Source organism: Monodon monoceros, unplaced genomic scaffold, assembly GCF_005190385.1.
Source record: "Monodon monoceros isolate NGI ecotype Baffin Bay Population unplaced genomic scaffold, NGI_Narwhal_1 Super_Scaffold_4, whole genome shotgun sequence".
Taxonomy (NCBI): domain Eukaryota; kingdom Metazoa; phylum Chordata; class Mammalia; order Artiodactyla; family Monodontidae; genus Monodon; species Monodon monoceros.
Window position 1 is genome coordinate 48,867,348 of NW_021703781.1, and position 13,105 is coordinate 48,880,452.

The 13,105-nt window shown below is 35.5% G+C and overlaps 1 protein-coding gene across 1 annotated transcript in view; it reads left to right on the forward strand.

The window, feature by feature from the left end:
* EXOC6 (exocyst complex component 6) overlaps nucleotides 1-13,105 on the forward strand; it is a 193,302-nt gene that overhangs the window by 127,537 nt on the left and 52,660 nt on the right. Inside the window, exon 19 of the mRNA XM_029245876.1 lies at nucleotides 12,784-12,925. Coding sequence (XP_029101709.1) covers nucleotides 12,784-12,925 — 142 coding nt within the window. The remainder of the gene's footprint in view (nucleotides 1-12,783; nucleotides 12,926-13,105) is intronic.

The following is a 13,105-nucleotide window of genomic DNA, read 5'->3' on the forward strand; positions in this document are numbered from 1 at the left end:
CAAAATAAAATGATAGTCACATTTATGTGATTGATTAATGCCTTTAAATTATAGCAGCACACAGTCAGCTTGCTTGTCTTATAGTGTATTTTGCTTTGCTACTTTAAACACCGCTTCTGTCGTTATTGGAATACATTTTCCTTTTTTATTTGATTGCCTGTCTGACTTCCTTCTCAGACTAACAGCAATGATCACGCAGCCATGTCGGTAAGTAGATACAAGCTAAAGCTAGCATGCGAATTAGAAAATAATGAACTTTCTGCAGGCTTATTTTTCTCTGCATAGGTGTTTATGGTAAATTCTAATTGTTTTGGCAGTGTTCTTGTTACATTTGTAGTTTTATGGAAACCAAAGTTTGAAGATAATACTAGTAGTTTTGGTGAAGCAGTCAAGATTCTCTGGGACTTGATTGTGAAAGTTAACATCATGATGTGTCTGTGGTGAGGGCAGTGCTTTGGGAAAGCTCTTTGTGGTCACCTCATGCATGACAGGCCACACTTTGGAGATATTTTCCTTATCTGCAAATGAGTTCAATAAGAGTGTATAGCCTGTAGATTTTTGTGAGGGTTAAATGAGGTAGTATAACATGAAATGTTTAGAAAAGTGCCTGGCATAAAATACTCAAAAAAAATTAGTTGTTATTATTACTTGTTTGTAAGACTATGCTTTTCCTGAATGCTTTTTCTCTACAACACTTACCCAAACTCTACTTCTAAAAATCCAACTCAGTGCATAACACAGTGTGGTTCATGACCCAATGCAAATGTTTCTTTTTCACTCTGAGCCTAGTATTGTTCTCCTGAATTGCCTTAGCTTCTACCCTTTTTTAATGGCTTCATCACATTTTGCTTTTTATTGTATTTGTTCATCCTTTCCACCTCCAATTATAAGCTCTTGACGGCCAAAATAAGAACTCAAATGTTGTTTAAGTATAGATATCGAAAATTGTTCTTATTTTTTAAAAAATCTCATCTAGCATTTGAAATTTAAATGTTCCTAACCTATATTTTGTCCGTTCTGTTCTTATTTCTATTATCGAAGTTCAAATTTTGATTATTGTAATTGTCTTCTAATTAGTCTCTGCCAGTAGTCTCTCTTTATTGCAGTTCATCCTACATATCAAAGCCAGATAATCCTTTCCAAAGCACAGTTTAATCTTATTTTCTGTATTCAAAAACTTCAGGGTCTCTTATTACTTATCTACTGAATTAAGTAAAAATTCCACAGGCTAACAAATAAATGATCTCAGCCTCTTTCTGATACATTTCTGTCCATGATTCAACAAGGGCATTTAAAGTGGAAAGTTTTACTGTGTCCTGGATCTAGCTTCAATTTTCTATCTTGTCTTCATTTATAACTGTAAAAATCATGGATCTCTTCCAAAAGACATCTTTAATGTTACCTCTTTCATGAAGCTTTTGCTAATTCTGTTTAACCATATGTTGATACTTTGTGCCACTTTCATGGTACTATTTATATTTTGTCTTGGACTATGGTTGTAGACTTGCCTTCTTTCTGCTATTGGAATTTAATCTGTTTATGTTAGGAACTATATCTACTCATCATTGTATCTTATGTAGCACCTAAGCAGTGTGTTACATAGAGTAAGTGCTTGATAAGTATTTTTAAAAGTTAATATGAGAGAAATAGTGAAGAAATGGACTACTATAAAAGTCATTTTCTTTTTTTTTTTTTTTAATTTATTTATTTTTGACTGTTGGGTCTTCGTTGCTGTGTGCGGGCTTTTCTGTAGTTGTGGTGAACGGGGGCTACTCTTTGTTGTGGTGTGTGGACTTCTCATTGTGGTGACTTCTCTTGTTGTGGAGCACAGGCTCTAGGTGCGTGGGCTTCAGTAGTTGTGGCACACGGGCTTCAGTAGTTGTGGCTCTTGGGCTCTAGAGCGCAGGCTCAGTAGTTGTGGCGCACGGGCTTAGTTGCTTCGCGGCATGTGGGATCTTCCTGGACCAGGGCTCAAACCCGTGTCCCCTGCATTGGCAGGCGGATTCTTAACCACCGCGCTACCAGGGAAGCCCCAAAATCATTTTCTTATATGTTTAAAAAGTGTGAAAAATATACTGCAGGGAGTTCCCTGGTGGCCTAGTGGTTAAGATTCTGGGCTTTCACTGCCAGGGCCTGGGTTCAGTCCCTGGTCGGGGAACTGAGATCCTGCAAGCTGTGCAGCGCAGACAAGAAAAAAAAAAGTACACTGCAAAAATCAGAATTTTTGAATCAAGAAATTTATTTGTCAAATATAGAATACTTTCTAGTTTTGTAGAGAAAGTTTGCAGTCTATTATTTACAGACAGTAATTTAGAAAATGTTAATATGAGTGTGATTTAGTAAAGGTGTTATCAGTACTGATTAGAAATATTTGAAAGAATAATATAATTCATATCGCAACTCTCTAGATGCAACTATAAATTTTGAAGAGTGATTAAAATAAAATAAAAGAACCTGCGGCACCAAAATAACTTGCAAATTGCCAACACTGAGGACAAACACTTTGACTCACGGAAGAGACAGACCCTCATGCTTTCACTTGACCTTTTTGCTTATTAAATGAATGTAGTAGTTGTTAAGTACTTATTAAGCATGCTAACAGGTTTCCTGCAGATAGACCATATGCATATTCAAAATGCAGAAGTGAAACTAACCCTGCCATCCAGAAAAAACCCTCAAATTGTTTCTTGTCCTGTATTTAAGAAGGAGGGATAGATTTTGGGATCAGTTTTAGATAAATATTCATAAGCAATTTAGAAAGATTTGGCACTTGAATTTCCAGTGTTTTGAAAAAATTACTTATATGAGATAATTCTTTCTGTGGTGATAAATGAGGTATTTCTATGACACATTTTGACATTCATTTCCATACATTTATAATAAGTTACTTCCAAGTACACAGAAATCAACAAGAGCAAACCATTGACAGTATATCAGGACATTGGAGAGAGAGAACTTTGCGAGAAAATGTAAATGAAAAAGTTGAAAACAGTCAAAGCCTACTATTAGAAATAGAATTCATATTTTTTCTTAAGCTTTTTCATAATGTAATAAAACAGTTAAGTTATTTTCACTGCTGGAAGTTAATTGTAAAAAAGAAAAGAATCTTGCTTTTTAGTTGAAAATGAACATACTTGAATTTTATAACTTTAATCCTTTTAGGTATTAAGTTGCTGTCTCTATTAGCTAAATGCTGACTAATCTTGGTGAGAAATTTAATTTCATAAGTTTGTAAGTCTTATATGTGTATATAGCATAGCATACTTAAATATTTCCCTGCTGTCAAAGGTCGTAGAAAACGGTATTTTGAATTGCTCTTAATCAGGGCATAGTTGGAAGAAGTAGTAGTAATAGAAGGCTTTTAGAAGGAAACAGCATGGGAGTTTTAGTAGGAAGCCAGTGGACTGGGAGAGAATTACAAGAACAACCTGTAACAGAACAGGGACATATAAACGGAAATAAGTAAAGTGGACTCTGGGACTTCCCTGGTGGTCCAGTGGGTAAGACTCTGCACTTCCAGTTCAGGGGGCCTGGGTTTGATTCCTGGTCAGGGAACTAGATTCTGCATGCTGCAACTAAGAGTGCGCATGCCGCAACAAAGAGTCCACATGCTGCAACTAAGACCCTGCGCAGCCAAAATAAATAAATAAATATTTTAAAATAATAATAATAAAAAATAAAGTGGACTCTTCCCAGCCTATACAAATACACACAGTATTAGTACATACATGCGTGTGCACACTTACAAATACCCTATAACTTTACTCTTTAATGGCTGTAGATGAAATAAACTACACCATTGATGCATGCTTTGTGAGCAAAGGATCATTTTGAACAGGAAGATTCAGTATTAAAAACAAATGAAAATGTACCACTATCAGTTTCACTACCAGATGGCAGCAGAGAATTCATGTTTAGAAAGTTACTTGAATTTTTGCAGATAGGAATAAGTTCTAGGAATGCAAATGTTATCTTTCCCTTTAACCTGTATTACACAATAGAAAGAAAATAATAGAAGATAGTTCTCTCCCCCCCCCCCCGAGTTAAATAGGCAAAAGTCGAGATGGGGGAGGAAAAGAGACTAAAATATGTGGTTAAGAGATTGTTTGAGTTGGAATTTATGTTTTATTGTAAGCAGATGAAGATAGCGAAAAGGAGGTCAGATCCCCTGGAGAAAAAGAAAGGAGATGGTAGGGAAGATGTTGGAGTCAGAAGTTTCCTGTGCAAGCCAGGGTCTGGTGAGGCTAGAGAGCCCCTACTTTTTTTTTTCTTCCCTGTACGGAACAGATAGGAATGGATAAGGGTGAGGATAGAGCTGATGGGAGAGGTAGAACTGCTTTGGTGAATTCATATTTACAGAATGTTTGCAGGTCAGGTAGAGAAGACAAAATGCAACAGGCCAAGATGCTGATACATACTCATAAAAAGCTTATGCAAGATACTGTAATACAAAAAGTAAAGAGATTAGACTTTGCAGAGTAAAGTCCCAACAAAAGTGCATGTTTAGATGAATATTGCACATAGGGGAGGAATTCAGAAGATAAGCAACAACATTTTAATCACTTCATTTTCTTTCATTCAGGAGACTTTAAGCCTGGTAGGGAAGCTGTCATGTTTTAAATCTTTCTACCTCTTATGGAAATTGGTGTGGTAGATGGTAGCATTGAGATTTAAAGCCTTTGTCTGTTTGGAAACAAGAGGGGGGCAGTTGACCTACTTATTTTTCACTCTCAGGGTATTGTTGAATGTCATTTGCAAGATTGTCTTTAGAAAAAAAAAGGTAAGTAGATAACTTACCTTGTTTGCTCCCTCCTCCTGAAACTGAGCAGGGCCCTGTGAGGCTGCCGGGCATGGAGGCCTCTTTTTTTGTCCCCCATTTCTTGTAGGCAGACTCCAGCCTCCATGACCCTGCCGGAGTTCCAAAGGGCAGACTTGAACAGTTGCTAATCGAGGGAGGAGCAGCCAAGAAACCACCTGAGGCCAGATTAAAGGGACCACAGATGCTCTTCAAGATTAGGAGACCACCTGAGACCCTGCACACACCCTAGTCTTGTCAGCAACCCCACCCTTCGGAAGCATTGTTATAAAACTCCTTATCAAATCCTCCTGGGTTGGGACACATAGTTTTTCAAGGCAGGAGACTGCTGTGTCCCTCTTTGCCTGGCAAAATATTCATATAAAGCTATCCTTTTCTCCTTCACCCAAAACTCTGTCTTCGAGATTTGGTTCAGCACCGGTGTACAGAGAAGCTGAGCTTTCGGCATCACTCCTTTGTATGTATGAGTTTTGTTTTGTTTTAATATGTATCCTCCCCTCACATGATACATTTCCCTGAGTCTTTTTAAACTCCTATCCCAGGTACCCCCTCAACTGGAAGTGACTCTAACAGTATTTACCCCAGCCACATTCCCACAATCTAGGATTTAGCCCAGTGAAGTTACGTGTTCAAAAAGCCCTTAACATTCTGGATGAGTATACCCAAAACCTTTGAAAATTCCTAAATATGAGAATACTGCTGTGCCATGTAATTTCCTTCAGAAATGGTATAAAACATAATTGAAAACTGTAGACTTTAGCGAGAGTTACTTTATCCATGTCAGCTAACAGAAGACAGCAAAGCCACATTGACTTGGGGAGGTTGGGACTTTGACTGCATTCAGTCTGAGTGGTTCCTCCTTGCCCAATACCTGTTTCACAGAGCAAGTAATTCAAATGTGTGCCTCAGCAAATGAAGCCCTACTTGTACTGGATTCTCAGAGTCATTCTTAAAAGGTTGAAACCTAAACATAAATCCTTGAATGACAAAGACCTGCTCTGTGCTGTTTATATATACATGGCTATGTTTATAATATATCAGCCACCTCTTGGCTTGGGTGACATTTGCCCATTTTACTAATGATCATGTGGAAATGAAACTGTGTAACTTCAGGTTGGGACTTGAACCCACGGGCCAGGACTTGAACCTGGCCAAAACCCAGATTGGGACTTGAACCCAAGGTCTTTTAACTGAGATCACATGCCTGGTCTTAGGACTTAATGAGGCTCAGGCTCTTGATGTCTCATCACAGAAAGAATTCAGTGAGCGACAAAGTGATAGGTAGGAAGTGATTTATTAGAGAGAAACACACTCCACAGACAGACTGTGGGCCATCTCAGAAGGTAAGAAAGGTACCAGGATATGGGGGTTGTCAGTTTTTATAGAGGTGGGTAATTTCATAGGCTAATGAGTGGGAAGAGTATTCCAGCTATTTTGAGGAAGGGGTGGGGATTTCTAGGAATTGGGCTACCACCCACTTTTTGACCCTTATGGTAGGCCTTGGAACTGTCATGGCGCCTGTGGGTGTGTCATTTAGCTTGCTTATGTGTTACAGTGAGCTATACTGAGGCTCAAGGTCTAGTAGAAGTCGACTGGTCCACCATCTTGGACCTAGTTGGTTCTAATCAGTTTATGTTGTGTCCTTGGGCTCTGTCATTCTTTTAAAGGTTGTGCCCTGCCCCCTTCCCTCCTGTTTCAGAAATAATCTATGTTGTCTAACCTGTTAGTGATTCTGACAACTTCTTTGTAAATTTTAAGTCATACTGGGGTTGTGAAATAGTACATTTTAATGATTATATTAGCCCTAATACTCTAAGCTGGGTTCTTATGTAAAAAAATGAGGCTAGGGCTTCCCTGGTGGTGCAGTGGTTGAGAGTCCGCCTGCCAATGCAGGGGACACGGGTTCATGCCCCGGTTCGGGAAGATTCCACATGCCGTGGAGCGGCTAGGCCTGTGAGCCATGGCCACTGAGCCTGCACGTCCGGAGCCTGTGCTCCACAACGGGAGAGGCCACAACAGTGAGAGGCCCGCCTACTGCAAAAAAAAAAAAAAAAAAAAAATGAGGCTATGACTCTGCTATCACAGAGATATTGCTTTGATAACAGTTCCTGGGATACTTCGGCTTTTCAGTCAATTCTTGTGGCTTGACCATAGTATTCAGTCACCATGTGGAAACTTCTCTTGTATTTCTTACATTTGCCAAGTGAGAAAGTTATACGGTCTTGATATTTTATTGCTTCCCTACTTAAACATGTACCTAATTGCCCAATTTGCTGTTATCAAGTAGATTTAAGAGGTAGGAGAAATCTGTCAGTTCCTACATAGTGCACACTAGCTCCCTCTTTGTGCTATTTCGGACAAGAGTGCCTGCAGCTTTTACCGTTTTATCCAGATTTCTGGTATAATCAGTAGCTTCAAACCCTTGACCTCTTCTAGACTTTCACTGCTCTACTTGTCCCTGCATTCTCTTTCTGCCTTCTAAAGTTAGGAGGGGTTGGAAGATGTCATGGGACTGCCATGACAGCAACAATGATACTTGCAGAAAGCTAAAAATCTGGGTGTTACGTGTCATCAAAGGCCACATTCAAAAGATTGTTTAAAAAAAAGAAAAAGGCCACCAAAGTTTGATGAGACCTATGGTTGGGATAAGGAAGCTGGGATAAGGCATGAAATAGAAATGTGCCATATATTACAAGTGACCTGAAGTTTTCCAAGTTTGGGGAATTTTTTTTCCAACCTTGCGATACTTCTATTTTATTTAATCCGTGTGTGTGTGTGTGTGTGTGTGTGTGTCCCAAGAGCAAGCCTTTATGTTATGTCTTGTATCCTTATGATTGAGAATTGTTTAGAGGAGAAAAGCCTCAGACGGGAAAAAGGGAATTCATAATTGACTATGGGAATTGTGGTTAACTGATGTGATACCCAATTCTCTGGGAGCTAGAGCTACTTAGATGAGGACAGAGAGAGTATGAGAGGAATAGAGAGGTGTAAAGGAGGTACTTTAGAGAATGTTAGGGGTGTTAGAATAAGTATATTTTGATAGACCTATGAATTTTGGGGGCATAATCTCAAAACTGTGGCTTCAAGATAGTGTTAAAGTTATTATTAAAACTCACTAAAGGAATTCATCTTGATATTTAAACCTTTATAACTCATCTATTCTGTAGTATTGGGAATCGGAGAAATTTCAGTTTTATATAGAGTGTTCAGCCAGAAAATAGTTTAAAACGTAACTTACTAGGTAAAGGAATCTTTGTGCATTTGTGAAATCACCTTGGAGAAATTTTCATGTTTTAGGAATTTTTTTCCTGACTTAATAACGTTCTTTACATTTGAGTAAATGCAGTTTCATATAGTAAAATTTAAATTAGTGATTCTTATGTAAAAGAGAAAGAAGAAGAATAGATTTCTTAAATTAAAATGTCTACTTTTCAACTAGGCATCATTTTTCAATTAAGAATTTATTTCTAATTTTAATGTTTACTCCATATTTGATGAAAGAATTCACTCTTTTGGACTATGTGTTTTAAAAGGCTAAAAATTGTAGCTCTTTAGGAGACTGACCAATTCATCAAAATACTTTCGTCTTTTGTCTTCCCTCTGAAAAGGCTATTTCATGGTCTCATAACTGAAATTCATGAAGCAAACTGAGAGGCAGTAAGTTTGAATAATATAGCAGTATTTTACTATTTTTATTTAAATAACTTTAAAAATTAATAACAACTTTAAAAAGCCACATAGAATCAGAATTAATAAATTTTCTTATCAATGTTAGATTTAATATTCAAATTGACCATGATTTTATTTTCCAGTTTTTCCTGACAAGAGTTACATAACCTTTTAAAACAAAACCTGTTATCAATTTAAAGATTAATAAATACAGCACATAATATTTCTGAGTCTTTATTTTTTTAATTTAAATAAAAAGTAGGTTTTTGTGCCAAGTTGATCTTTTGTGGGGGTATAAATAAAGGAAAGTGGATTCTCCGGGGATCATTAAGGAAAGTAGACCAACGCAGAAAGAATGGTTGTGATTTCAAGAGTACATTTTTATGTTAAATGTATTTGAGAGAATGAAAGCAGCATTGAAAAATGCTTTCAAATAAGTACTATTGAAATCAAACCTTCCTTCTTTATTAGGCCTTTGAAATAAGAGAATGGTGAGACAGAAATGAAAACTTCAAATGAAAATTTAAATGTGTCAAATTAGTTTTTAAGTATTCTGCATTTCTCCTACTATTATATGAGAGTAGATCTATCAAAACATTACTTTGAAACCAAAACAGTTTTGAGCTATAATCTAATAAAATGTGTTGTATTTTTGTTACCATGTCATTTTACGACGTTTCAAAGGAAGCAGAGTATCTTTAGCCTAATCTATAATAGTAAATTATTTTGAAAATTTGGCTTGACATACAAACAGATGTGTTTTCTTGATTCCTTTTAAACTGAGGGTTGGTGGTTTGTGGTTTATTGTTCCTGTGATTGGCATTAAAAGCTTTATTTCACAGCTTGCAGTGAGGGACTATTGGGTAGAGTGTCTGTGTTCCACAAACAATTCAAAAAGTGTCAATCAAGGTCTCACATAGGTTACTTAGAGAATGAGTTTTCTTACTGATTTCACCAAATGTCACCTCATGCTGTCTTTGATTGGCACAGCCTGGCAGGGAGGATGGATGAATCTGTCACCGACCGGTTAATTGTGTTGCTGGTCTCAGTCTGACATTAGGTCTTTGACTCTTAAGTGGCTCAATACAAAACAAATTAGCAGATTGTAGTCATATTTCTCATTCTATATGCTTTGACTTTGTTGAATGCAGTCCATAAATCATATTGACTGACACACAAGTAAATGATGAAAGCTGCTTTTGAGACATGGATCTAGAAAGCAGCACTGTGAAGGTGCCATGGAAGGATGCATATGGTTGACCCTTTGGGAATTTCCTAGGAGCCAAATGTCTCTTTACCACAATTGTTCTTAGAAGAAAAGCTTTTGAGTAATGCAAAAAGGATCTAATATGTCAGCAGATTCTCTTTTACAAGTTCCTTTGAAATATAAGAAGTTTGTCCAAGGGTTTTCTCTCTTTACAAGTTGTTTTTCAGCAAAATGTTAGATCAGGGTAAAAAAGTAGTTACCTTTAAAAGTTTGGCAGGTGTTTTTACTTATTTACTGAAATTTATGTTGTTAAAGAGGAGAATGTTAATAATAGTTGCAATTAATTTTTCAGATGAGGACAGCAGAAATTTCTAGGTGTTTGATATTAAATGTGCTGTGTTTTCTCAGTCACTTCACTTAATTATTTTGCCTTTGTTGTAATATTAAAAACCAGAGCATCTCTAATGAAAAAGGCTAGTTTTTAAAGATAGTCGTAAAAGTACTTAGATTATTTTTGTTCTAGAAAGTGATGCAGTATTAAAAGGATCAACAATAATAGCAAAATAGTGTTCAGAAAGGGGTGTTTTGGTTATACAAAAGTGTACCAAGGGCTACAGGCATCAAAAATGAATTGCCAGAGAGGTTTTTGGAATGTGCGAGTTTCTGGAACATTAAAATTTTCTGTCTCAAAATAAGTAATAGATAAAATTTAAGAATATTTGTTCACATTTTATAATCAGGAAGTAGACATTTTAAAAAGTATAATCTTATAGAATATAACTTTAAATATTTAAAGGATTTGAACCTTTGATATTAATTTTGAGCTATAAAAAAGGAAGAATTTTTCATTTGAATATTTTACAAATATTTTAAACTTCTATCTTTGAGAACAATAAGCCTGTATTTAATATGCATAATCAAAGGAAATTTTATATTAAGATTTTATTATTACATGTATTATTTAAACAAAAAGCTAAACGCATGTGTGTGTGCGTGTGTGTGCGTGTGCATGCACACACACATATGTTTTCATTACCTATATATCCACCAAATTTATGGAATAGCCTGAATTTTTGTACTAGTACCATCATTTTGGCTCCAGTACTATTGCTACATAGTCATTTGTAGCATCTGAACCTGTGTTAAAATTTAAAGATCACCTTAAAATAATACTACTAACATTATGCAATGTGTTTATGAAATGAATGTAATAATAATTGTTTTGGCAATTTATTAATCTGCTTTTGCAGTTAGTACATTATAGTGGCAACGTAAATAGGACATGGAGCTGATTTGATGGAGAAGTACATTAAACTAAAATGCAGTAGTTGTTCCATTTGGTCAAAATGACATTTCCATTAACTATTCTCAAGCCTATTACATTGTAATTAAATTACATGCCATTGATTTCTTCTTTTTCTGTCTCCCTCTGCCCCTCATTCATATTGATATTATTCTGCTTGGGGAATGGAGCTGCATGTCTCCTAGACTAATTCCTCTTGGGTTTGGGGGGTCTTGAAGCATGCTGGGTTTTGCATTGTTTGTTACATTCCTTTTTGGCAGTTCATCAGTATCTGTCAAATATATTGTTTGCATCAGCTTTTATCTCTAAAGTTTTTGATATAGATATTGGCATTCCATTTCAGATGCACAGTTTTTCCACTGCGCCTAGTGTCTACATGCTGAAGACTCATAAAAGATTCATAAAAGTTGCTTGTTTCTAGTCTGACTTTAAATGTGTAACTTAATGAACAGCTGTTCTAGTAAACTTGAAAATGTATTTATGTTTTTTCTTACTTTTCTAACAGATCAACCCTATGTAAACATTTTTGTATCTATTATAGCATTTATGTTTGGAAGATTTTCATGATTTTATAGATTTATTGGCCTTTGTGATAAGTAGGAAAAATATATAATTATCAAATATCTCTGGGTAAATATTTGTTAATGAGAACGAGGCAGAACACGGCACATCTTCCAAATGTCGTTATTTCTAACCCTGTTCCTAGATCTTTGAATCCTATCATGGGAGTCAATCCATCACCAAATCACATACTTGTGGTTTGGAGATAACCATACTAGGAGCAGCATTACACTAGAAAACTTTACCTAAAATAGTTTTTGTAATATTTTCTTTTAAACTTTTAGTTGAAATAAAAATCCTGCTTAGAAGAACAATTTATACTAAAAGCAATATTGTATTGTGATCCCAGTAATCTGGAGGCTAAACATTTAAAATTATTTTTTATCATTTTAAAGAAGATACAGCCTGAATCAAGGCTGTCAGTCAAAATTCATGTAGAGTTTTAGGAGCTTATTATAGTAGAAAATATAATGATATATATACTAAAAGACAACCACAAGTATTTATAGCTCAATTAACTACATATTTCTAAATTATCAGATGATTCTAAAACTTAATTTCTAAAACTAAATGAAGATCTGTAAATGACTGTGAAATCATATTGGTATGCAAGCTTCTTTTTTTCCCCTCCTAATTGAAGCTGTGCTACAAACTAATGTTCCTATTAGAAGTAAGGACTTAATGACTCAAAGTATATTTTATAAAGTATATTTTATATATTACATATCAAAGTATATATTATAAAGCATATTAGGTATAGTTTCAATTCTAATAAATTACACTATTAACTTCTTTAATTCTTGTCTTGGTTAACTGTATAAAGGAAAGCTTAAAGAGCATTATATGAATAAAATGTTCTGTCAACATGACAGTTACTTTATGTCACAAATGTCATATTTTAATGTGCATTTTTAAAAATACTTGAGGCATTTCAGGAGATCTGAAATAATAAATAATGGGTTTTAAACTTGTACTTTAATTTTTCTGCATGCAGTTAGAGCTTTAATGATATTTATATCCTGAGAAGGACAAGTCAACAGAATATTACTTTCAATTCCTATGCTAAAAGACAGCCACTCAGAATACAGAAAGAGAAAGGCCAATAATTACTATTCTACCAAAAAAAAAAACAAAAAAATGCCATGTATATAACTTTTGTGATACACGATGATATATTTATATGTTTGTTTGTTTGTTTATTTTTTGGTTTGGATATTTGTATAACAGGGGAAAGTTGCCCAGACTGCTTGCATGTCAGCCTGCCAGCATCTGTCAACATCATTAATGCAGATGCTCCTGGACAGTGAGTTAAAACAGATAAGCATGGGAGCCGTTCAGCAATTTAACTTAGATGTCATACAGTGTGAATGTAAGTACCTTATTGGTTAAATCTGATGCATTTCTAAGAATCTATATTTAAATTATATGAAAAAACGGTATATAGTAGGATAGTTCATAAAGGAGGGAAGAGGCCTGATTCAGTTAAACTTTCGGCAGCCTTAGAAGCAACTTCTTTTCAACAAGAGAAAAATATCTCACTTTCACATTT